Source organism: Toxotes jaculatrix, chromosome 18 (assembly GCF_017976425.1).
Source record: "Toxotes jaculatrix isolate fToxJac2 chromosome 18, fToxJac2.pri, whole genome shotgun sequence".
Taxonomy (NCBI): Eukaryota; Metazoa; Chordata; class Actinopteri; family Toxotidae; genus Toxotes; species Toxotes jaculatrix.
In genome coordinates this window covers 18,847,941-18,872,238 of record NC_054411.1, presented here as the reverse complement: position 1 = coordinate 18,872,238, position 24,298 = coordinate 18,847,941, and the positions used below count along the sequence as shown (strand labels likewise).

Genomic DNA, 24,298 nt, shown 5'->3' with positions numbered 1-24,298 from the left:
AGAAACATTTTTGTGTTTGCAGTTTCAGCCCTTGAGGTAGGGTCAGGGGTCATTCTCCCAATTTTGTGGAGGTCTGAGAGGTCAACGTTCAGCTACAGAGTAAGCACGCTTACAGCTGGTGGAGGGGAAAGTGTAACTCTTTTGACCCTGAGAGATGCTGAACCATCATATCTATTGATGCACTGACACTAAAAACTGTTTGTAATTTCACAGACAGCTCCAAAGGACACATAAAGATAAGCAGCCTGGGGGCTGATATTAAGCCACTGCTTTTTGCTGTTAGTTCCAGCTATGATCCCTGTACACCACACCACACATTACTCTGTGTCAAGTGTCCACATGAGCTATACTTTAATTGTATCTGTAATAATTTTCCAAGAGATGGTGTCATTTCTCTTTCCACAAATGTAACTGGTTATTTCATTTTCTGGTACAGTTCAGTTGTAGGGCTAAAGGCTGTTGTCATTTTTTTTCTGTTTAGTGTTTCCTGTTTTGTTTTGAAGTTGCATTCCTCATCATCCTGTATCAGCTGTAGTGTTACTTCCTGTCTTTGTGTTTTCCCGCCTTTGTGACTGCCTGCCCCGCCCTGATGAGTTTCACCTGTTCCCAATAAACAGCCTCCCTTGTCTAGTTAAGTCTCTGTGTTCCTGTCGTTTTTTTTTCCCCCTTGTGTCTGTGGATTTGCCTCCTTCTTTCCTCATGGAAAAGTTCCTTAGGTTATGTTACTGAGTTTGTGTTTTTGTATGTGAATTTTGGATTATCTCAGTCTTGTCTCCTGCCTGGACTCTGCCTGGACTCTGCACTCATCAGTCTGTAAGCAAGTTTTCCTGTTATTAAAGTATCTTCACTGAATCTGCACTTGGGTCCTTGCCCTGTGTTTGTTGCTTCTGCCACAACATGTTCATGGTTACTCCGTTTTTCTTGTTGGTTGTGGTTATGTTTAGTTATGAGTAAGGCTTTCATGCTGCATACAACATACTTTATCCTCCTCATACATGCATCAACACCATCATGCATGTACATAAAATGAGATTCCAGATGAAACAGGGCTCTTGACAACAAAGTGCTATTCAGCTATTAAATCACTGTGGGTCCAAATTGCACTGGGGTGTTTGGGTCCTGTTACACTTGCTTGCTAGTCTGGTTTGACCTGTAATTATGAGCATCATAGAATTAAAAAAAATCCACTTGATGCTTGAAATATAGATGAATGTAACTGATGCTCTTATCCCAGTACTTCACCAGTTTATGTCTGTGAAGGTTCTCAGTCTTCCAGGTCATGTTATTTCCAAAAGCAAAGACAAATACAAAGACAACTGAACTTGCTTGAGGTTCTTGAAGACATTTCACCTCTCACTTAAACTGTGCTTGAACTATCAAAAGCAGATGTCCTTGTGTCTGACAAGTCATATATTACATTAACACTGAATTTCTCTATATACAATGAAGTAGTTTAGTCCAGTGGCTCCCAGGCAACCAGTCAGGCCTTTTCTGCTATTTATTACATCTAGTGAAATAGTGGACAGTTATACAGTTATTTAAATAAACCATCTGACAGGTTTAGAGACAAAATCTTTCAGTGGTGACATGAGGCCCCAACTTTTTTGAAGGGGTCACAAACCAAAAAACATTGGGAACCACAGGTTTAATCTTAAAAACACAGTGTATACATGCTTTGTGTTTTATGTTAAATCATAGTCACAGTAAACCAGCAGCTTTGGCTTTAAAATAAATGTAGAGCAGTAAAAATTAGAATGTTCCAGAAATCCAGAAAGACAAAGACGTAGAGGAGAGGAACAGCGTTCTTCGCTGAGCATCTAGAGTTAACACATTTTCAACAAACTGTTTTAATCCCGTGACTCCCAGCTTGTTGTACTCATAAAATGGCAGAAACAAAAGTTGTATTGTGTTCGTACTCCGTCATGTTTAGCTGAGCACGTCTCATTAGTTGTCAATGAACAGAAAACAGATCTGTTTTGTATTATAGCAGCAACAGCAGCTCGTTGGTGAAGCTGTGAATGGAAAATGAAAGGAGAAAAAAAAAGCCTGTACGGCAGCATAACAGCGCCATCGTGTGGCCTTACTCTAACATCTACCACTTTACTGACTCATTATGTGGAGAACAGAGATTTTAGCCTATAAACAGCATGTTTCTGAGTTTGTTCTGTAAGAATGGAAGCAGGGCATGTGTGGATGGATGATTTGAATGTGCGTAGTATTTTTAGACAAGAAGAAGAACTCTCTTTCTGTTAGACAAAACTATGTTCCTGCCTGATGACCTTTGTCTCATGTTAGCCTGTCAAACACTGTCTACACAAAGACAGACTCACACACATGGACGTACACACACACACACACACAGCACCATTAGATAATCTGAGCTACATCAACCTGACTGCATCAAGAGATTAAGATTAAAAGGGATTAAGATTTGGGAGTCAGCCTCATACAGATATCAGAATGTGAACTTTAATCACAGCGTATAGTGGTGCAGCTCCCAGTTTCAGGTTTTTGCAGTGGCACGTTATGACCTGTCCTGGGGTCAGTGGTGCACAGTGGCTTTTCATCAACTGTTTTCATGTTTTCTTTTGTTATTGGAAGAGAATCCAAATCCTGGTCTTGACATGAGTCACAAATACGCATATAAAAAGAAAAGAAACAGCAACAAAAACCAGTGTTGTTATATAATGTATAACCTGACCATAAGACATAAGACATGACACTGACTGTAAGACATAATCTCCACTTGTCACAAGTCTGTGTTTGTTCTGTTGTTTTCAGCCTTATCGACTGGTCTTACAGTGAAACCATATAACTTTTTAAAGGAGGAATATTATTATATCATATATTATTTTTCTTCCAACAAACAAACCACAAATTCATAAGAAGGAAAATACACTTTTGTCCAACTGAAGACAATCAGTTGTTTTGCAGTTACAGTCTCACATGTTCTTAAATGACCAGTAGCCTGTGGTGGCTAATGTTAAATAATAGAAATGTTGGCAAACTTCAAATAGATAGTGCTGTATAAGACACTGCTGATTAGACAGAGACTTTATGACTCTTCTCTACTTGTGCTACATCAGTGGCTGCCCATTCAGCATGGCCTCACTTTAATGGTGTTATGTAGAGGTCTTATAAGTTTGCTTGTAAATCTATTAATACCAAAGATGATAAATTCATTTGTTCTAAAAGTCAGAGATTTTTTTTGTAAAAACTTTTCAGAAGTTTAAAAAAATTGAAACTACCTGTGTCCTTTATTATTAATTGCTTTATTATTATTATTCACCAGGAGTTTAAAATACAACAGAGCAGGAAAACTCAGCAGCTCATGTCTTTGTTCTGTTTTGTCACCAATATTTCTGTAATATTCCTGCATATGTTTATATTAATATCCTTATATTCATGCAGGCTGTAACTGAGAGGCCTGCTGACTTAGACCATGTGGATTTGGGTGATATCTTGATTATTTTTTGATGTTGCAGTCAATCACATAATGTGAAACTTTGCTGTAGTAGAAAAAAGGGTGGGGGCAAGAGAGGAGGGGAGTGGTGGGGAGGGAAAAGCGGAACCCGGATGCTGATGCTGACCGATGAAGAGTGGGAAGCTGGAGAGCGGCAGGAGGAGGAGGAGTGTGAGAGGAGGGGAAAAAAGAGAAAGAAACGTTACGGGCAGCGGCGGAGCGGTGGAGGCAATCCCGTGAATGATGGACACTACGAGCAACTTCTGACCAAGCTGAAAAATATTTTCTGCAAGGCGATTTTTTGTTTTTAAATTCTTGTTGTTGTTTTTTTGTTGTGCGCTCAGCAACAGCCTATCGCCGGCTGAGGGAGGAGATGCGGTGATATCATGAGCATAGCCGGCCAGGGGCAGAGAGAAAGAGAGAGGAAGAGAGAGAGAGGGAGGGAGGGAGGAAGAGGGAGCACAGGGAGGAGAGGCGGGGAGTCGGCTACCACCAAGCCAGCTGAGGATGCTTGTTGTTTCTAGAAACAGGATTAATCACCGGGCCGAGCGCTGATCCTCCTATCGGCGCACCGAGCGCACCTCTCCCCGCTGCAGCTTGTCCTGACCGAGGGCGCATTTCGCCAGTCTGGCCCCGGTCTCTGCCCGAGGCTGTTTGCCTTTTTTTTGGATGCTCGCCCCCCTCTTCCTCTATTTCCTGATGCAGGGCCGGGGAGGGGGTGAGCCAAAGTGTGCACCGGATATTGGAAAACCCATTCTTCTTGCTGATGCTGTTGTGATAATAGATTATTATCTGGACAACGCCGCGTCTGCACAGAACGGCAGATCCTGACCAAACGAGGCCTGGCTTGAGGAACAAAAAAAATAATAATAATAATAAGGGGGGGAATGTATGAGCTCGGGAGAATTATGAAAACATTTTTGGACGGTGGCGAGGAGGGGGGTCCCTGATATCGATCAGAGCATGGATTCAATCAGGGCATTCTGACTTGGGATATTTGAGACTCTGCTCTTACAGGAATCAATCTGTGGCAAATGTAGCCTTCCTGTCCAGGTCTGAATGAGATTGTTCTTTTCTGCTCCACTTTTGGCCAGCTGCATAAGCTATATAGGATCAATCAGCTTTAAACTACTGTTATTTATAGCAGGGGTGGGTTTGATGTGACTGTTCACACAATTGTGGACATCTCCCATCACTGGCAGACCTCACACGTCCCTTTCTTGCTGATCTTTTCTACCTTCCCTCTGAATGGTGCTGCTGTAGTAAACGAGACACACACCGATAGTGGAAAATACTTTACTCCAGGCCTTACAGATTGGAAACTGGGGCCGATTCTCACTCCCATCGCGGACCAGACCGCATGACAAACAAGTGCATGGGAGTAGCCTGCAGGGCCCGGCTTTAGATCACGACCAGTCCTCCGCACCTCCTCTCCTCTCCGCCGCCGTATAGCCGTCTGTGATGTGCGTTACGGCATTACGCACGGAGCAGGACAGAGCGCTATCTTGATCTGCCTTATATCAGGAATAGAATTTCACCTCGGGAAGGATGAGCAGCAAGGAGCTGACGGTGGGCCAGTCCAGCCAGTATGTGGGGCCTTACAGGCTGGAAAAGACCCTCGGGAAGGGACAGACAGGTAGGAACCTCCCAGATTACCTCCAGTCTTGCAGCAATGGGATGTCTGCGAAGTGCATCAGCTGATTCCAGGGTGTTACACCCCGATTCATCAAATCCCAGTGATATTCAGAGCTCAGGGCTTAATCCTTAATCTTATTGTATTCTGCTACAGCCTTCTTAAAGAGTCTGCTGAAATTCATTACAGGGTATAATTTCTTTAGTATTTGGGGAGGGAGAGGACATCACAGCAGGCCTCTTACCATATATACCAGTCAATCCTTTTTTTTTTTTTTAGCAGAGTTTGGTCAATGTTTGTGACAATGTCAGTAAAGCCTTTTGAATTATTTATGACCTCCCTTTCTTCCAGTTTTCACACTGCATGATGATTTCTGATATTCAAACATTTGCTTCCTCTCTCTCTCTCTCTCTCTCTCTCTCTCTGCCTCTGCAGGACTGGTGAAGTTGGGTGTCCACTGTATAACAGGGCAGAAGGTGGCCATAAAGATTGTCAACAGAGAGAAACTCTCTGAATCAGTTCTAATGAAGGTACAGCATTTATGATTGACCTGCCTATCTATATGTATATCTTTCTATCTGTGTGCTGTATCTACTGTGCCTGTAGTCACTGCCTGTAATTATGGCGGCTGCAAAGCTCAAATCAAGTAAGCTTGCACTCTCCAACCTACAGAAATAGAGTCTTTATTTTTGTCAAGAAAAGCCCGTCGGTGTGTTGTAACTTGGAGCTGCCGAGTGTGTGGGCACTGCTTCTGTATACCGAACAATAGAGATGATTTCAGTCTGCTAATTAAGCCCTCTGATAAAAGCTGCTGCAGCTGAAACACATTGGACTGACATAAAATTTAAATAGCTTTTATAGGTTGGTGTTTCTAGTGTGGCTGATTGCTTGAAGCTTTGCGCAGTTTGTCTTTTTAAAACACAGAAGGTTTGTGCAGGGAAAAGTTTGGACACAAGAAAAGGGCAGTGAGGGGGTATCATATCTTTTAGTATGTACAAATAACTCAGTATCTTAAAAACACTGAGCACAGACCATCAGAAATGAGCAGAGGGTAAGTCTCCTGGTATGGCTGGGTATGCTTTTGACCAAATCAGGCCAAATTTAGCTTCCTTTCTTTAACCAGATGACAGATAAAGGTGACAAGTGCAACAAAATCCACCCTTCACCCCCTCTACCACTGGTCCCCAGGCCTCTGGTTCATACAGTAGAGCTCATTTGTATTGCCTTGGAAAGTTGCCCATTGCCCACTGCTAACTGCCAGCAACTGCATTGCTGGAATGCTCTCTGCTAGTTTTAGCTGCGAATGCCAGCTAAAGCACATTTGACTAAAGAACTGATGTAGCTTTTTAATGTTGGCACTCTGTGCTTCTGGCCTCCTGCTCTTGGTGCTGCAACATCACACCACACATTTCTTAGTATAGCTTAATAAATCAAATAGATGATGTTTATCTGTCATAACTTTAAACCTGCATATGATTTTTGGCCACTTGGTGGCAGCACAACAGGCTGTAAACACAACGCTGTCAAGTTAAAATAAGCAACATAGCAACTTAGCTATGCTAGTTTTAGCTTAGCAAACAGTTGCCCAATTATACATCAAGCAGACACAAAGAAACGTTAGCTTTAACATTCATTTTGAGTTATCTTTCTGGCCTTGTTTCTGATAATAAACTCTAAAACCCATCTTTTAGCTATGTTTTGGTCTGAACCAGCTCCCAAAGGATATCTGGCCCCAACAGGTAGTCACTACCCTTGTCTGTCAGAGATTTTATGTTAGACACAGTGTACAGTGGGTTTATCTGTGCTTTTCCACTGAAAACATTTTGGAAACCATGTTGATGTGAGCGGTGAAACTGTAAGTAAAGTTGTGAGCAGTGAAATTAAAAAGAAGCTAAAACACTCTGGAAGGTGAACTGCAGTTGGGGATCATTTTCTATATGAACGGAACAGAGAAGACATAATCTACAAAAACCATATTACACTGTCTCCCTCTGTCCACATTTGACCTTAGTCTGTCTTTATGCTTACTTCCTCCTTCTTGCTGTCTTACATCATATTTACCTTCCTCTTCCTCCTTACATTTCCATCATTTTTAACCTCCCTCCTCCTCTTTTCTCTCTCTCTCTCTCTCTTAACCTTTCTCCACATCTCTCGCTCCCTCTATTTATCCAGGTGGAGAGAGAAATAGCTATTCTTAAACTAATAGAGCACCCTCACGTACTGAAGCTGCATGATGTCTATGAGAATAACAAATATCTGTGAGTATCTCTTTATCTTCCTCTTTTCCACTGGCTTTGGTTTTTTCAATTTCTGCCTCTGGACCTCTGCCAGAGCAGAAACAACCTTGAATCTGAAAGGGAAAAAAAGGCTCCGTAAGACAAAACTGAGATAAATAACCAAATGACATCAAAGATAAACAAGGCTGTGAGTTTGTATGCATAGAAGAGGTTTCAGTGACTTATGAGCATGAGCACTGGTGGCAGTTTTTGTTTAGTTTTTTAAACATTTGTAACCTTACCTAACTTGTTTTCATCTTCCTGACCTCTCTGCCCTTTTGTCTTCCAGGTACCTGGTGTTGGAGCATGTGTCCGGTGGAGAGTTATTCGACTACCTGGTGAAGAAGGGCAGGCTGACCCCCAAAGAGGCCAGGAAGTTCTTCAGACAAATCATCTCTGCCCTGGACTTCTGCCACAGTCACTCTATATGGTCTGTGAGAAAGCTATAGGAAACCTTTTTTATTCCTTATATCTTCTTCTATAATTTTATTTGTCAGCTTTGATTATTAATTGATTTTCTTTGTGGGCCAAAGAAAATAATTCTGAGATTCTCTGCTGCTATTAAATGTGTCACATTGACGGGGTTGTTCACACTGAGTATAGCAAAGAGTTTAGTCAGTCACACAAAGATTTTTAAAGCTTCCTCTGTGGTGGAAGAAGTACTCAAATCTTTTATTTAACTAAAATTACCAATACAGCAGAGTAGTACTACTACAGTACACTAGAATCATTAGTGAAGTGTACTTATAGTATCAACAGTAGAAATTATAGATAATTATCTCTATAATAATTCCGATCAATGTATCGGAATCAAAAAAGTATAATATTTCCGTCTAACATATGGTGAAGTAGAAATATAAAGTGGAAATCCTCAATAAATACCTCAAACTTGTATTTTGGTACAACATTTGTGTCAAAGTGCACAACATTCTTATGTTAATCTGAGTGATAACACATGTTTGTCTGTTGGGTAAAAAAAACATTCTTTAACCCTGCAGAGCACACATACTGTTTGTTCACTGTTCATCATAATCTCATGTAAACATGTCAAACTGAAAATGATCACTGAGCTGAATGGTTGTTTCTGAAAAGCAGACTTTTTTTTAGACCAGTGTTTCCACTGACGACTGCAGAATTCTGCAGTATTTAACCCAGTTCTCTGTTAGAACCAGGACACACACGCCACTGTTTTCTGTTCAAGATCATTATGCTGCAATAAACAGTACATGTCCATTTTTGGTATCAATGTTTACATGTCAAGTGGAAGTCAACCAGATGTACAAACAAGCTTAGTTTAGCTTTAGTTGCTGTTTATGGCTTGGAAAAAAGACCAAAGTGCTTTCACTGAGCATATGTGTGTGTGTGTGTGTGCAGTCACAGAGACCTGAAGCCAGAGAATCTTCTCCTGGATGAGAAGAATAACATCAGGATAGCAGACTTTGGCATGGCCTCGCTACAAGTCGGGGACAGCCTGCTGGAAACCAGTTGTGGGTGAGTGTGAGGTTCAGCGGGTAAAGGCAACTTTTGGTTTGCTTGTCTCTATATGTGTGATATGTTCTTAACACATGTGCAGAACATTAGGAACATCCGCTCAACGCCCTGCTGTGTTTCTTTTTACATAATCGATGGCTTTGTTCATTAGGAGCTGAAACATTTTTAAACCATCTGCCCATCAGGAGGAACATGGATTTAACAGATAAAATTAGTAAGGGATTGTAGCTCTCACCTGGATTCACCCATTCACTGTCCTCCATGGATAAAAGAGCAGCTCTCCTTGATCAGTGCTTCCTTTCTCTGTGTGTATGTTGGTATCTGGTTAAATCATGTAATGACTTCCCTCTTCTTTCTTCACAGATCACCCCATTATGCTTGCCCAGAGGTCATAAGGGTAAGTTACTTCCCTCACAGTGTGTGTGTGTGTGTGTGTGTGTTTGTGTATTCCTAATGCTACCCTGTCCTTGCATTCATGTATCAGGGGGAGAAGTACGATGGTCGCAGGGCAGATGTTTGGAGTTGTGGAGTCATCCTCTTTGCTCTTCTTGTGGTAAGAACATCCTGTTCTATTTTTTTACTTCCTGTATTTCCTTTCTTGTTTTTTCCTCTTTTCTCTTCATTTCCCACTGTTGTAGAACATTTTTCACATTGAACTTTATACACAGTTTTCTTGCAAACCCAAACAAGGCTGCTCGTGAACGTGGATGCAAAAACATGTTTGTGAAGCTTTAAATATAGATACAATGCATTTTGGTGAGAAACACAATACAAGGACAAAGCTGCCTTTCTATTTTCTTTTCTCATCATCTTGCATTCTCTTCCTGTGTCTCTCCATCTTCTCCCATCCCTTCCCAGGGTGCCTTGCCCTTTGACCACGACAACCTGCGACAGCTTCTAGAGAAAGTGAAGAGCGGAGTTTTCCACATGCCCCACTTTATACCTCCTGACTGCCAGGCTTTGCTTAAGGGAATGATAGAAGTCAACCCTGACAAGAGACTCACGGTGAGGAGGGGAAGATCATGGGGAGGAGGGAGAGTGAAAAACAGCTTAAAAACAGTAGCTAATGGTGATGTACTTTGAATGTCTGGGTCCATCCTTTTGTTACTCCTCATTCCTGTACACATCTGATCAGGTATGGTGATGGCGATTGTATATTTAACTACAGTGAAGCTTGAAATTGTAAAAGTTTAAGATTACCCATCCAAAGCATGATTTTGGATTCAAAGAGCATAGGCCTTTTTTCTGGTGGCGTGTTTTTGCACGATCATTGAACAGTAATACCACAACTGTGATAATGGAAATGAATTCATGGTTATGAGACAGAAAGCCAGAGACAACTGTGATAATGTGGTTGGCATGGTACTGTAAAAAAAAAAAAAAGTCTGGTCAGTTAGTCACTCAGCTAAGACAGAGCAGAATTAATCAAAGCTGATAATGTCAAAGCTAATAATGTCAGTACATTGCAGTGCACTGATGAGAAATGGCCTTTTGAGCAACAATCACAGAGGACACCGGCAAAAATGGATCAATCAAAAATCAATGTCCACCAGAAATGTTGAGGGTATTGTTTCATACCATGTTAGTCAGGGAGAAGAGGAAAGGAAGTGAGACACAGCAACACAGTAGGCATTATAAACATGACTCAGCAAGTCAAACTGTATACTTGATCCTATTTACTGAAGGTACTGTATCTTTATTTTGGTGTAAACCTCACCAAAGACCCAGAAGAGCAGCCAACATATCTGTAATTCCAGCTCTGATAAACATAACTGACCATTTGCTACCTACAGCAGTAACTGAGCATTACTGCTAGGATCGAGGAGCCTGGAAGAACATATATAGTTCATAGGGTTACAGGTCACATTAAGAGAAAAGCCCACTTCACAATAGCTTGTGTTGAAGTCCGATAATGCCTCGAATATTGCTTCCCGTGGTGCTGACCTTCTGTGGCACCCGCTCCGGACATTAGCAGCTCTCTACTGCTCTTTATTGGATTTCAGGAAGTTTTCACTCCAGCTACCCCAACCATTGCCCAAGATAGCATTATGTTTGCCAAACACATTAGTGGGTCTGCATCCTAAAAGCTTTTCTCCTGTATTGATAAAAGTGAAAATATATTATTTGAGTAGTATATAAGCTAAGCAGTGATATTCCATATGAATGAAATAAGATTTTTTTTTCTGATTTTACATTTTACCTTATCAGTACTACCATTAACCAGCTCCACACAGCAATAAAAGAAAAACTGAGTACTCTTTTGACAGTCGTGGCCCGAGGCTTTTATGTTTTTCGGTTGTCCGTCCGGCCACGCTTTGAACACCTTGTTGTTTCAGAAATTATAAAGAATTCAGAGAGTTACATGTGCCTCTGTTATTACTAAAAACTGCTAAGCTTGATGGGCAGAGCAGCAGCGACTAAGGAAGCTGGAGCTCAGCAAATGGTCACTCGAGCTTGCTGCTCACATTGCACCACATCAGTTTCTACAGCGCATAAAGCATAAGCCTGGCATTTAGGAGGAAGGAAGGAAAGAAAATTAAAGACCTAGCCCCAGGCCGGGCTTGTTTCAAGATGTGACAGAAATGAACCCTGACACGAGACCCTACAGAGGGAGAACGCAGTAGAGAAAATGAGCAAGGTGGAAAGAACAGAGCGCAAGGATGAGCTTAAGGTATTGCTTCAAGGCAGGAGGGGAGTCAGCCATGACAGGACTGCCCTGAGTTATTTCTGTCCTCAAAGGCAGGTTAGCAGGAGAAGAGAGTCACAGAGGATTTAGGGAGGAAGCAAGGTATATTCATGCATGTACAATATGAATGAATGGATGAATCACGTTGCTTCATCAGTGGTTGAAAAGGATGGATGGATGGATGCACTGAGGGCGAATGAGACTCTTTCTTTTCACCTAAATGCCAACTTTCCATACTAAAAACATGGACTGAAAAGAGAGTGCCAGTTCAGAGACAGAAAGGGGGGAAGAGGGTGAGTGAATGAATAAATGAATGAGTGGAAGGACGAACAAATTCCATTGCACTCTAGATTATAACGGGAAGCTGGGATAAAGAAGGCATGTGGGGTGGAAATGAATTCATGGTTATGAGACAGAAAGCCAGAGACAACTGTGATAATGTGGTTGGCATGGTACTGTAAAAAAAAAAAAAAAAGTCTGGTCAGTTAGTCACTCAGCTAAAACAGAGCAGAATTAATCAAAGCTGTGGGTTTGTCTGATGAGCTGTTGATTAATGGAGCCTGAAAGCAGGTCAGACTGTCTCTATCTGTCTCTGCCTGTCTGCTAGTTGACTCCATGGAAACCACCCACCATGTAACGAGACAGATTTCAGACCAGTTTATCTGTACTTAGCAAGCAGAACATTAGGAAACGAACCCAGACAGCTTCGTTTTTGTTGTTTTTTTCATTTTTTACCATATTCACATCAGTTAGGAAACGAGAATGTTGGAGCGTGTCCTCTGTGCAGCACACACAGCGCTTCACAAACGGCTTAACAAATGCAAGGGCTCTGACTGCATGCAGCTGCAAGCTACCTTCCTGTCTGCAGATGTACAAATATAGTGCTCACAGCAGACCCACAACTGACTTTTTACATGCTTGTAGAACTGCAGCTGCTCCATTACTCCACCCCCAAGAGACACTGTGCAGCACTGACGTGATGGCTACAGTTCTAATTCAGAGCAGGGACTTCTATAGCATCTATAATATACTAGAGGTTTTAAGAATGTTGTTGGAAAGCATTTTGAAAACTAAAATAAAAACAAAGATTTGCATCAAAACATGTATTAGAAATTATACAGTACCAATTGCTTGATGATTTTGATTATTTCTTTAGTAATTCTTAGAAAAACTTTGAGGCACGTCTGGATGTTTGACCAGTATGATGATGTGTTTTATTATGTTTTTAGCATAAACAATGTACAGTGTAATTAAATGCTGCAATAACTAATCTTGCTCTATGTAGGCTTCCTACAGCTAATGGCCCTTTGAGGCTGTACTTACACACAGTGATGCTTTGAGCTAAAGGCTAATGTCAGCATGCTACCATACCGTACAGTGGCAATGGTAACATGCATGATGTGAAGCAGGTGTAATGTTTACCATGTTCACTATCTCAGTCAGCATGCTAATATTTGTTAATGTTAACACAAAGTACAGCTGAGGCTGATGGGAATGTCATTAGTTTTGCAGGTATTTGGTCCTAAAGCAAAGTACTGAACAAATTAAGAGCTTGACCTTTGACCTCATACACCTGAAACACATTTGTTTATTTCCAACCATCGCTGTGCAAAAGGGCTAAATTTAACATTAAGTGTGTAGCTGTAATGCTGACTTGGAGCTTAAGCCTTACTGCTTTAATATGTTCTTGTATTTCTGTTGATCACAGCTAGAAGCAATACAGAAACACCCCTGGTACCAGTAAGTTCAATTTATTTTTCTTACTTTTCTCTTACTCTGCATTTTAGGTGGACCTCATCGTCCATCAGTGCTTGTTGTAAACTCTGAGATGTTTCTAACGTCTCTAATTGCACATGCTAACTATATACACTGACGTTTTTCCCGTCAGGGGTGGTCGTAACGAGCCTTGTCCCGAGCAGCCACCTCCTCGCCGTGTGTGCGTGAAGAGGATCGTGTCTCTAACAGAGCTGGACCCTGATGTGTTGGAAAGCATGTACTCTTTAGGGTGCTTCAGAGACCGGGTCAAACTCACACAGGACCTTACAAGTGAGGAGTGAGTAAATATAAAACCCATCAAACATTTCTGCTTTAAGTGCTGAAGAACTCAGTCGTCAGTCTATCAGTTTTATAAATCTGATTGATTGATTGATTGATTGAATAAAGTAATTCAAAACATAGGCCTATGTCTCAGTTGTACCTACTGACCCCTGCTTATGAGTTTAATGTACACAGAACACATGCGTGTCAAGTCTTACTGAGGCCCTTTTGCCCAGTTTGCAAAAACAGATTATATACATCCTTAAAAAAACACTTAATTGTGTGTATATTGAATTAGTTTCTCTCTCTTTTTCTCGTCTTTGTCTCGTTGTGTCCAGTCAATGACTGACATCATAAATGTGCTTGCTGGATGGCAAGAACAAGAGCAACAATATCAACAATACCTCCTTTATCTGTCTCTGATGTGACTTCTCACTGTTCACTTTGCAGCAGCAGCAGTAGTAGTGCTGTTCGACAGGAGAAGCCAACAAACGTGAGGCATTTCAATTAAAGCTGCAATGAAAAATTATTTAGATTAACAGTGGTTGAAATGGCAGTGTGTAATGTGAAAGGCATTGCTCGTAGTGTTGAAACCCAGTTCCCCTGGCATCTGTGGAGGATTTTAGCGTCTTTCAGCTTATTGTTTTGTTTTTCCAACTGTACTGTTTTGTTTCTTATCCATTTTTACGAACATGAATGCACATCTCGCCCTGCACCTTAGCTTGTTGTTGAACAAGCCACCAAGCAAACGTTCACCGGGGAGAGGTGCGCTGCTAATGTCAGTTTGCAGGCGAGATAACTAATTAGCTGCTCAGCTGCAGCACATTAAACAGCATGTAAATGTATGTCACTTGGGTCTGGTTAGATGCTGGTGCTCTCATTAAGCTACTCTTCAGAAACTCTGCTAATTAAATTATTATGGATAAAAAAAACACAAATATTAAAAATAACACACTGACATGTTGTCTTCACAGGCTGTTAATTTGCCCCATAATCTATTACAGCAAATGTAAATTGTGCTGCAGTTCCGGTGACCTTTGTTAACATTAACAAGAGATCATTTGCTAAAGTAGTTTGTGGGGCCATTAGTTAGGTAACAAAGCAAAACAAAAACTTTTTTAAGCTACAACTTTGAATAACTCGACCCTGAAGAGGCCTGAAGGTTATGAAGAGCCTCTGTCTTTTCATGTCTTCTTTTCTGGTTCTGCCAGTCAACATCTTTCTGTCTCTTCTGGTTTGCTGTCTGACCTTTGATTGCTGTATCTCTCTGGATCTCATTCTGCAGGGAGAACCAGGAGAAGATGATCTACTACCTCCTGTTGGACAGGAAGGAGCGATACCCCAGCTGTGAGGACGAGGATCTGCCGCCCAGAAATGACATTGGTGAGAACAGTCGCTCTTTAACATGACAAAAGCTTGATTATGGAAACAAATGCTAGTTTTCCTCTTAAATGTGCTTTTACATTTAAAATTGTAACCAAAAATACTTTTTAAACTTTGGAACTTTTTATAGATGGAAACAGTTTTTCCACTTCCATTTTCTATTCTTTTCGACTAAAATTTCTCTCTTCCAAGACCCACCCAGGAAGCGTGTGGACTCCCCTATGTTGACACGTCATGGCCGCTGTCGTCCAGAGAGGAAGAGCCTGGAAGTCCTCAGTGTCACAGATCAGGGGTCTCCCACCCCACCTCGCAGAGCTCTGGACACTAATGCACACAGTCAGAGGTGCGAACCAACACTGATGTATCATGACATTTTTATAGCTGATTGAATTGTGTGCAGAAGTCAAATCAATATCACAATCACACACTGGAATAGCAATATTTACCTTAAGATCGCAATGTACTGAACAATCTATTGATTGCTGCACCTGAATGTCCTGTTCAACTCAGTGACTCTTGTTGCTTGTTTCTGTCTTCAAAAGATCTCGTTCAGTCAGCGGAGCATCCACAGGTCTGTCCTCCAGTCCTCTCAGCAGTCCCAGGGTAAGAACATCGCTCCACTCTATTCTACCCTCTCTGTTCTACCCCTTTCACTAACCTTTACCTACTTCTGTGAGCACCACAGTGAAGGAAGCATTTCAGTCACATGCAGAAGCAACCTTTGGGTTACTGCCAGTATTCTCCAGTGTGCATTATTTAGCGTGATCATGATTCTTTTGTGATTCTGATAGTTAAGAACTAGTTGTTGCCTCAGACCTTGCTGCATCATGTATCCATAACCACAGTTAAAAATAGCTTTATCTGTTAACTTGCAATAATTTGGAAATCATTTCATCACAGTTTCTTGAAGGCACCATAGTGTTTATTAGTATAACTAAGCCAGAATGTGTTTGCTCCGTGTGTGTGTGGTATATTGTGTGGATTGATAGTGTCATGCCCGTCTTTCCAGTCTTTTCACATTGAACATTCACAGTATATAGACATTATAGTAAAAACATATATATTATCAGCAGTTTCAATATATCATTATCACTTTTGGCCTTAAAAAGCACAAATCAAATATCCTGTGATGATCGTTCTCCTCTAATCTCTCTGGCTCACGCTGTCACTGTTAGTCATGCCTTTCCATCATACTGTCACATTGTCAGCCATGCACATTCTCATTTCATGGACACACTGTGCTGCCTCCTGCAAAAGTCTGTATACACATGTTGACATGGATGGGGTCACTGAACGAGACTAACACACCCACACACACACAACTATACATAACATCAGATTTAAATTCCATTTGGTACATATGACTGAGGCTGTTGAGGACTTGTGTCCATGAATCATAATTCATGACCATTACTTTCTGTCCATCCCTCTCTCCCTCCTTCTCCCCATATCTCTCTGTCTGCCCATCAGAGCCCGGTCTTCACTTTCAGCCAATCAGAAGTCACCTCCACCTCTGCTTCCTCCTCCAAAGACCCCAAACCAGGAAGTGCCACCACCTCTCGGCCTACCCGCCCAGCGCCTGACCCAAAAACCCAGACCCTACCCTCAAAGGGCCCTGCTGAGCGGCCCCAGCTTCACTCCATGAAGTCCCTCCCTCTTCAGACTCCAAGTTCCCCTTCCCCGTCTCCGTCCCCGCTCCTATCCCCCATCCCACGCTTCTTCAACTTCCCCTCTCCATCTGTCTTCAAGTCCAAGAACACCCATGCGTCCTCTAACTCCTCTGCCACCCCTCCTCCTGTTTCGCAGGTCACGCCACAGGGCTCACCTCTGCCCACTCCACTGGGCACGCCTGTGCACCAAATCCAGCACCCTTCCTCCACCACCCCTCCCTCTTCTTCCTCGTCATCTTCTTCTTCCAGAGCGGACGGAGCTGGAGGGGCCTCTCTGTCGCTGACCCCGCCCTCAAGCCCGGGCGGCAGTGGCGGGATGGCCGCCTCAAGCTCCGCCCACTGGAGAACAAGGCTCAACTCATTCAAAAACAACCTGCTGGGCTCACCGCGCTTCCATCGGCGCAAACTGCAAGGTGAGTGAAGCTGAACACAGAGTGAATGAACTAATGAATTAGCTGAGATAATGCTGCACTCAATAAATTAGTTTTCTAGCTGTGTATAGAAGCAACATTTTTTTCCCCACAAGTGTGAACTTAAAGAACTTAACTCACAACAATCACATTTATCCTATTCTGCATTTGTATTAAAGATAGAATCTATAATAATTATCAGAGGTCCCCGCCTTCAGCCTGTGGCTGTGTTGAGTAATGTCTGACTCTGTGATCATTTGTAATTAGGGCAACTGAATTAGGGCCTGTCATCAAGATTCACTGCCCTTTTCCTATTTCATCCCTCTCATCTCTTTTTCTTTTTCTTTAGTCCCTACATCAGAGGACATGTCCAGTTTGACTCCAGAGTCCAGTCCAGAGTAAGTAAACAGAAGTCTCAGTTTGTCTTTCTCTATTTTCCATCTAATTGGTGGTTTCAAGATCTAGAACAGAGATTTCAGCTACTGTTTCCTGGGTTGAAAGTGAACTCAATTTGATATCTCCTTTCATTTGCTTTCATTTTGGCAGAGATTGGCTTGATCATAGTCGCAGTACAAACCGCCTCTTCAGCTTTGTTTCAAAACAGGAATTTTTTTTTTAGCATTTCTCAATATTTTTACCGAGGAGTTAGTAGAAACCAACAAAGCTAAAAGGAGAGTGAATACTGGATTAGGATTCATGAGCCGGCCAGAAACATGACTCTAAATAAATGCTGCACCACATCTGCTGGATGTGTAAAAAGGCAGCTGTTGGCTACCATTATTTGTTAGCACAGTTTGCACTTATTGCAGGTTTACTTTCTGACTTTGTATTTTCTTGTGCCAGCTTAAGTAATTTCCCTGTATCTCTGTATCATTTTATGTGAAATTAAATTAAAATTAAGTTTAGCGACTTATTTTATCTGTCCTGTAATGCAGCTTAGTGTTAGTTCACTCAAAGCACTATCAGCAAAATCACCTATGAAATACTGGTTTGTTCGCAGACTGGCCAAGAGGTCCTGGTTCGGTAACTTCATCAGCCTGGAAAAAGAGGAGCAGATCTTTGTTTTGATTAGAGACAAGCCGCTCAGCTCTATCAAGGCTGACATCGTCCATGCCTTTCTCTCTGTGAGTACTAGCTTGGAAGCTTAGATAAGCCTCAGTGACTGCTGGCATTACTTTATTTACCATTTATGAAATGAAAGATTTAGAAGTTTATCTTTATCTTTTCAGCTGAGTGTCACCCTTTTCTTTTGCCTCTCCAGATCCCCTCCCTCAGCCACAGTGTGGTGTCTCAGAACAGTTTCCGGGCAGAGTACAAGTCCACCGGCGGCCCCTCTGTCTTCCAGAAGCCTGTCAAGTTCCAAGTATTGCTTCATTTTTAATACTCTAAAATCTCTGTGTACATATATCTATATGTATACTTATCCATATGTATATGTATGAGCGGTTTAGTTTATTTTAAAAAGTTATTTTTGTGACTAACTTTGGTACACCTTAGTGATAGTATCAACTGTAATGGTTCATGTTTTCACAAACAGAAATGTACAAACAGAAATGTACACCATCAGATTATTCTGAAATTGCTGACTTTAATGTGAAAATCCTTTTTATGGGTCCTTATGGGTAGGTGGACATCGCTTTCTCTGAGGGTGAGAGGGAGAGACAGAGGGAACGAGCCGAGAGGGAAGGAAAGAGAGAGATGGGCATCTACAGCGTCACCTTCACTCTAATAACAGGTAGAAGAATATGTTTAAAGGGAGATAGACAGAAAGAGAGTGAGAGCTGAAGATAACCTAGAATACTAAATAATAAATGGATGTCATGGAAGTGACCATACTTTTGTAGTCTTTTAAATTACAAACCCACTCACTGAGCAATTTTACATCTAAACAATAAATTTTAGGCTGAAGTATGGCTAAATAAGGATAATGCTTTTATGAAATAAAAGTATAGCCACAGTTGCAGTAGCTGTGGACAGAATTATATATAGTTGTCTGTCTGTATGTATTAGCTCTCTCAAAAACCATGATAGACCTTTTCAGGGTGTTCCCTGCTTCTGTCCCAACTTGCGCTGGAATACGTTCAAGCCCCCTCCTCCCTTGCACAGGATAAGTGGGTGTCCACGTAATTTATGCCCCATGATAGCTTTAATGAATTCTGGTTGTGACTTGCAGCTATTTCTCTCACTGAATTAGGCTGAGGTAGATTAGAAGATTGATATCACTTTCATGTCTGTAAATTCAGTCATTCAAAATTATTTGGCCACAGTAGTTTCTATTATATCATTAGAAGGGCATTTACAGGCGGTATTAGTCCCAACGTAGCCCCTGTGTCACTGATTTTGACTTTTTTGCAAAAAAAAGCACCTTTGTGGACAAACCTCATGATGGTCGGTAGTTTCTTCTGATGATCAGTAACAGAACTAAAAGGATGTATATTTCACCAGGTGACCAGAAACACAGTTTGTTTCCACTGCCCCCAAGTGACAAAAACGGTTATTACAAGTTTAAAATGATCTTGGAATAAATGGTATTTTAGGCAAATTCATACTACATTTTAGGTTTTAGTGTGTGTTTTCAGTTTAAATGCATTCGTTTGAATTTTGTTTTTAAAAAATGCTCTTTCAACCAGGGCAGCCTGAAATGACTGGTGAGTTTATCCTCTGTCCTCTCAGGTCCCAGTCGCAGATTCAAAAGAGTGGTGGAAACCATTCAGGCTCAGCTCCTGAGCACTCATGATCAGCCTTCTGTGCAGGCACTGGCTGGTGAGTCCCACACACACACACACACACACACACATACACAGACACACACACTACATATACCAGTAGCTGGTTTGTGTCACATCTTCTTGCCCTGATTTTACCACTTGTCACTCAGATGAGAAGAACGGTCAGCTTTCCCGCCAGCCCAGCACACCTTCACATCAGAATTCTCGACGTTCCGAAAGCGGATCAGATCGGGATCGTGGAGAGAGGGAGCGTGCAGCGGATGGGGGGAGCGGAAGTGGAAGTAGTAGTAGCACCGTCTTACAAAGGCGAGGGTCAGGGAAAGACAAGACCAGACTCCTCTCATCGTCCAATGGGACGCAGTCTCAACCCTGAAAAGAATGTGGTGGAAGAGAGGCCTTTCTCTCTTCCTTCCCTCTGTCCTTCCCACATTGTTTCCTTATTTGTTTCCTTAATTCCTGCCTTGCTTCCTACCATTACTCCCTAGCAATGGGATGGAGGAGGGGGAAGCTTTTCGTTGAGGCTGATCTAAGGATATGACGGAGAATTCCCCACAAATAGCTAATTTTAGCTGAAATTAATATTTGTGGGGGTGGTGGAGACAGGATGAGCTGATCTCTAGTCAGCTTTCAAGGGCAGCTTCACCCCAGACGGACAAGTCTAAAGACAGGATGTCCAAAAAGTCCCACCTTATCAGAGAAATACAGGAAAAGCTCACCAGGGAAACACATAGTTCACCCACTCCGACAAATCAAGAAAGCACATTACCCACCCACCGACCAATCACATGCAACACGTGGTTCAAATCCAACAGGAAACCTCACATCAGTCAGTCAGAATGGTACAAGAAGATACTGGCCAATCACAAAGCACTGCAAGGCATTGTCATTTATCATTTACTGACCAGCAAACTGTCGCCTGGATCATCAAGTCTCCTCCACATCACCTGACCCCAACATGATGAGTCACATGACGAGAAGCCCACTCTCCTCTCTTCTCCTCACTTTTTAATTGAAGACAAATGTCTATTCTCAAGCAAAGCAACAAAGCGATGATGTCGTTTGAGAAAAGAACGAGAATTACGGGAGAATTACAGAACGAGTCCCGATTTAGACTTGATTGTTAAAGTGGATTTTATCTACAGATAATTAGCAACCTCGGTGCTGAACTTTAACAACCAAGGAGTCTGAGAGCAGAGGAAAACCCACAAAGAAATGACGGAGAATGGATCTGATGCGGTTCACGTAACGTAGCCCTACAGCTAGGTGAATATCAAAATTCAACGGGCACAACTTTTCCTTGAGTGTATGAGAAACATTAAGTCCCACAGTTATTTCTGAATTACACTGATAAAGCTATGATACCGTATTGCCTTTAACGGAGGAGAATAAGTGGAAAGCTGGATAGATTGAGCCCCGTTTTCGGGACACTAGACACACCACAGGTAGAATCTAGTAAATAATAAGTAAATACTTCCACTGGAGAAGAGGGAGATAAATAGATAGAGAAAAAACAGAGGATAGTTTGAGCTAACCCAGAGATCACGATGAATCCTTTTGTTTTGTTAAAGGATTGGTCAGGATTTTTTCTGTCTCAGTCTGTCTTAATACAACATCGATACTGTCGTTTGTACAATGAAAGAGTTACTGTTCGCTGTAATTTCCCTGCTGTACATTCTGGCTGTGAAGTGATACCTTCAAAAAGCAACTACGCTGTGAAAGATAAGGTCCACAAACTACATTACAGTTTTCAGCTGAAGCTAATATGAGGCTTCAGCTGAAAACTATAATGTAGTTTGTGGACCTTATCTTTGTCTGCGTTAACTAGTATTGACTAAACTTTACCCCTGCACAACAGGCGTTCAATCATAGCTTAGAAACCAAAACTAGAGGCAGAATTCCTGTTTAACTTTGAATTTCTCTTGCAATTACATTCTAAAATGTAGACTCTGACATCTAAAGCCTCATATTAACTTCAACTAAACATTTGAATGTATTGTTGGACAGTTTTGTATCTCTTACAATATAGTCATGTCAGGAAGGGATCATTTCAGGGCCAGTATGGAGAAGATGAATGATTACAATAACCAGTAGCTCTTTCAGTGTACATACGGGCATGCCGATACTGCATTAAGAACGACATGAAACAGTTCCAAACCTAACCTTTGACTGAAATTTAAATTACAGTACTTTAAAGTGGAAATGTGGAATTAAAATACAGAGGCTGGTCAAACAGGACAACCAAGTATTTGTCCTTTTTAGACCCACAATTAGGCAACCAAACCCTTCTATGTTCCTTGTTCTTTGACAATAGATACAGAACGACACGGGGCTCAACAGAGGCCCAACAAAAGGCTCAGCCCTTTCTGCCTGTGAAAGGACAGATGGAGGGAGGACAGAGAGAGGCAGGTGGAGATGAACAAATAATGTACTTTTTCACAAAAAGGAAAATGAGAAAATGGGGAGGAAATACAAGGGACTTTTGTTGTAAGAACTCAAACACGTGTCTGGGAGAGGGGAAAGGAGAACTCAAGCCACACATAAGGAATGAAATTTTTCTTTTTTTTTTTTTACTTTCCATTCCTTTTTCTTCTACTCTGCTCTGGTCTTTCTGTGTTTTTTTAATGTTTTTGTGCGTGTGTGCCACCAACAAAATAGAGGGCGGCACTAACCATGTGAATGTCAAAAACTTTTTTGAAATTATAGAGTGTAAACATATTTTTGTTCCATATATTTATTGAAAATGTATTTATTTATCTATCTATTTATTTTCCAAGTATTTGTCGAAGTGTGATTTTTTTTTTTTTTTTTTTTTGGTCATGAATTGCAGGAGAAGGGTGGGGACAGGGAAATGTCACTTTCAAGATGTCTGACACCGCAGAGCAAACCAGCTTTCCCTGAGGAAAAATGATGAATAATTCCTCTCCTGTTTTTTTTAACAGATAAAAACTGATACTTTAAAAAAAAAAAAAAAAAAACTTCCCTCCAACCACCAGCAGGTCAACGAGTTCACTTATCTAGTGAAATATCACATCTACTAGATGGATTGGCACCAAATTCTTAACATTCACTATGCTGTCCCTCTGACTTTTCATTTGATGCAGTTGTCAGGTCAAAATCTTGATTTGGTTTATGACCAAACACTGCAAAACTAACTTTTCCATTAGCCTCAGCTGCACTTAGTGTCTAGAGCTAACTAGCAAATGTTAGCATGCTAACACACTGAACTAAAAAGGTGAACATGGAAAACGTTGTACCTGCTAAATATTAGCATAGCATTGTCTTTGTGAGCATGCTGGCGTTTCAGCTCAAAGCCTCACTGTGCCTAAGAACAACCTCACAGAGCTGCTAGCATGGCTGTAGGCTTTAAGTCTTGTTCAGGAGGTTAAATAATCCATGAATAGTGACTGAAAGCACAACTGTATTTTCTTGTCATTTTCATTCCCTGTGTAACATTGTGTTTATTCATGCAAACGCCCCACTGAGACAGTATATGTTCCTAATTGACTTTCAATAGTCTCTTCATTTACTCTGCACACATCTGCCAATTTCTGTACTTTCTTAGTCTTTCACAAACTCCTGGAAAGCTGGAAAATATGGTCAGGAAGTGTATTTCAACATTCTAGGATGAGTTTACATATGGGATTAATGCAAACTGAACTTTTTCAGAATATCCTGCCTGATAAACATCATACCATCAGGTGAGGTTTTGTTTGAAAGCTTTAGGTAAACGATTTGCCGGTTCCTCTTGACAGTTTTGTGCTTTTTAGTGGCACATCATTCTTGGTGGACATCATCAGAGCAAACCGCTGGGTTTTAACATTAGATGTAAATGTGTTTTTCCCCTCTGGTGTAATTAGAGGCTTTCTGTTCCCATCCTGGCGCTCAAAGAAGGCCCCTTAGGAGAATCCAGCAGTGAGGTGCACACATCAGAAAGGTCAGAGGTCAGGGAGGTTTAACGTTACACACAGACATACACGAAAGTGAGTGCCATGCATTGGTCCTTTTTTTTTTTTTTTTAAACACAAGATCAGAGTCAAGTTCACCTACATCCACTTTTAGAAACAAAGGATCTAGTTAAAGGATAGAAATGGGACGAACATAAAAGAAGGGAAAAAAAGGCTGCTCCAGAGTTTGCTCTACTCAAAGACATGACGGGACCCTCGGCACATTTGTGGCTGAGAGGCTCCCCCGCTCGCTAAACTCTCCTATTGAAAGAACTCTCACCCCTCCCTCCCTCATTCCCCATTCACCCACTTTACATTTGCTACTCCCCCATTCCTCCCCTTTGTATCACATGAATCCTTCTCCACGCCCATCCTTGTCCCAACTGCACATATCTCACCTCCTTATATAATCAACACCCCTCCCCTCCCCTTGTGTACGTTTTATACACTGTATACTTAAACGCAAATGCTGTATACATTTGTATACACTGTATGCCTGTCTCTGTCTCCATTGTATACCATTCATATCTATGTAGCATTCACTATCTTTTATCAACATTGTAGTCACCGTACCAC

General features: G+C 41.5%; 1 protein-coding gene across 5 annotated transcripts; it reads left to right on the top strand.

The window, feature by feature from the left end:
• Positions 1 to 5,011: 5,011 nt before the first annotated feature.
• brsk1b (BR serine/threonine kinase 1b) lies at positions 5,012 to 22,311 on the top strand. 5 transcript variants are annotated; one of them, XM_041062590.1, is made up of 20 exons: positions 5,012 to 5,099; positions 5,532 to 5,626; positions 7,269 to 7,354; positions 7,662 to 7,802; positions 8,747 to 8,863; positions 9,227 to 9,260; positions 9,348 to 9,416; positions 9,722 to 9,868; positions 13,258 to 13,289; positions 13,438 to 13,602; positions 14,872 to 14,969; positions 15,162 to 15,312; positions 15,512 to 15,572; positions 16,776 to 17,052; positions 17,399 to 17,447; positions 18,050 to 18,173; positions 18,311 to 18,412; positions 18,676 to 18,784; positions 19,723 to 19,808; positions 19,879 to 22,311. In XM_041062590.1, the coding sequence occupies exons 1-20, from the start codon at positions 5,012 to 5,014 to the stop codon at positions 20,149 to 20,151; spliced, it is 2,304 nt and encodes a 767-aa protein (XP_040918524.1). In that variant the 3' UTR covers positions 20,152 to 22,311. The 5 variants fall into 5 exon arrangements, with proteins under 5 accessions (XP_040918524.1, XP_040918525.1, XP_040918522.1 ...); XM_041062591.1 differs by having other exon boundaries at positions 19,723 to 19,812; positions 19,928 to 22,311; XM_041062588.1 differs by having other exon boundaries at positions 16,440 to 17,052; positions 19,723 to 19,812; positions 19,928 to 22,311.
• The last annotated feature ends 1,987 nt before the right edge of the window (positions 22,312 to 24,298 follow it).

What these genes read in the sequence shown, in the direction of transcription:
- brsk1b (XM_041062587.1), top strand. Translation starts at nt 5,012, where the DNA reads ATGAGCAGCAAGGAGCTGACGGTGGGCCAGTCCAGCCAGTATGTGGGG. An exon ending in CTGAATCAGTTCTAATGAAG is followed by an intron (nt 5,627 to 7,268) that starts GTACAGCATTTA and finishes CTATTTATCCAG; the next exon opens with GTGGAGAGAGAAATAGCTAT. An exon ending in CACCTTCACTCTAATAACAG is followed by an intron (nt 18,785 to 19,722) that starts GTAGAAGAATAT and finishes CTGTCCTCTCAG; the next exon opens with GTCCCAGTCGCAGATTCAAA.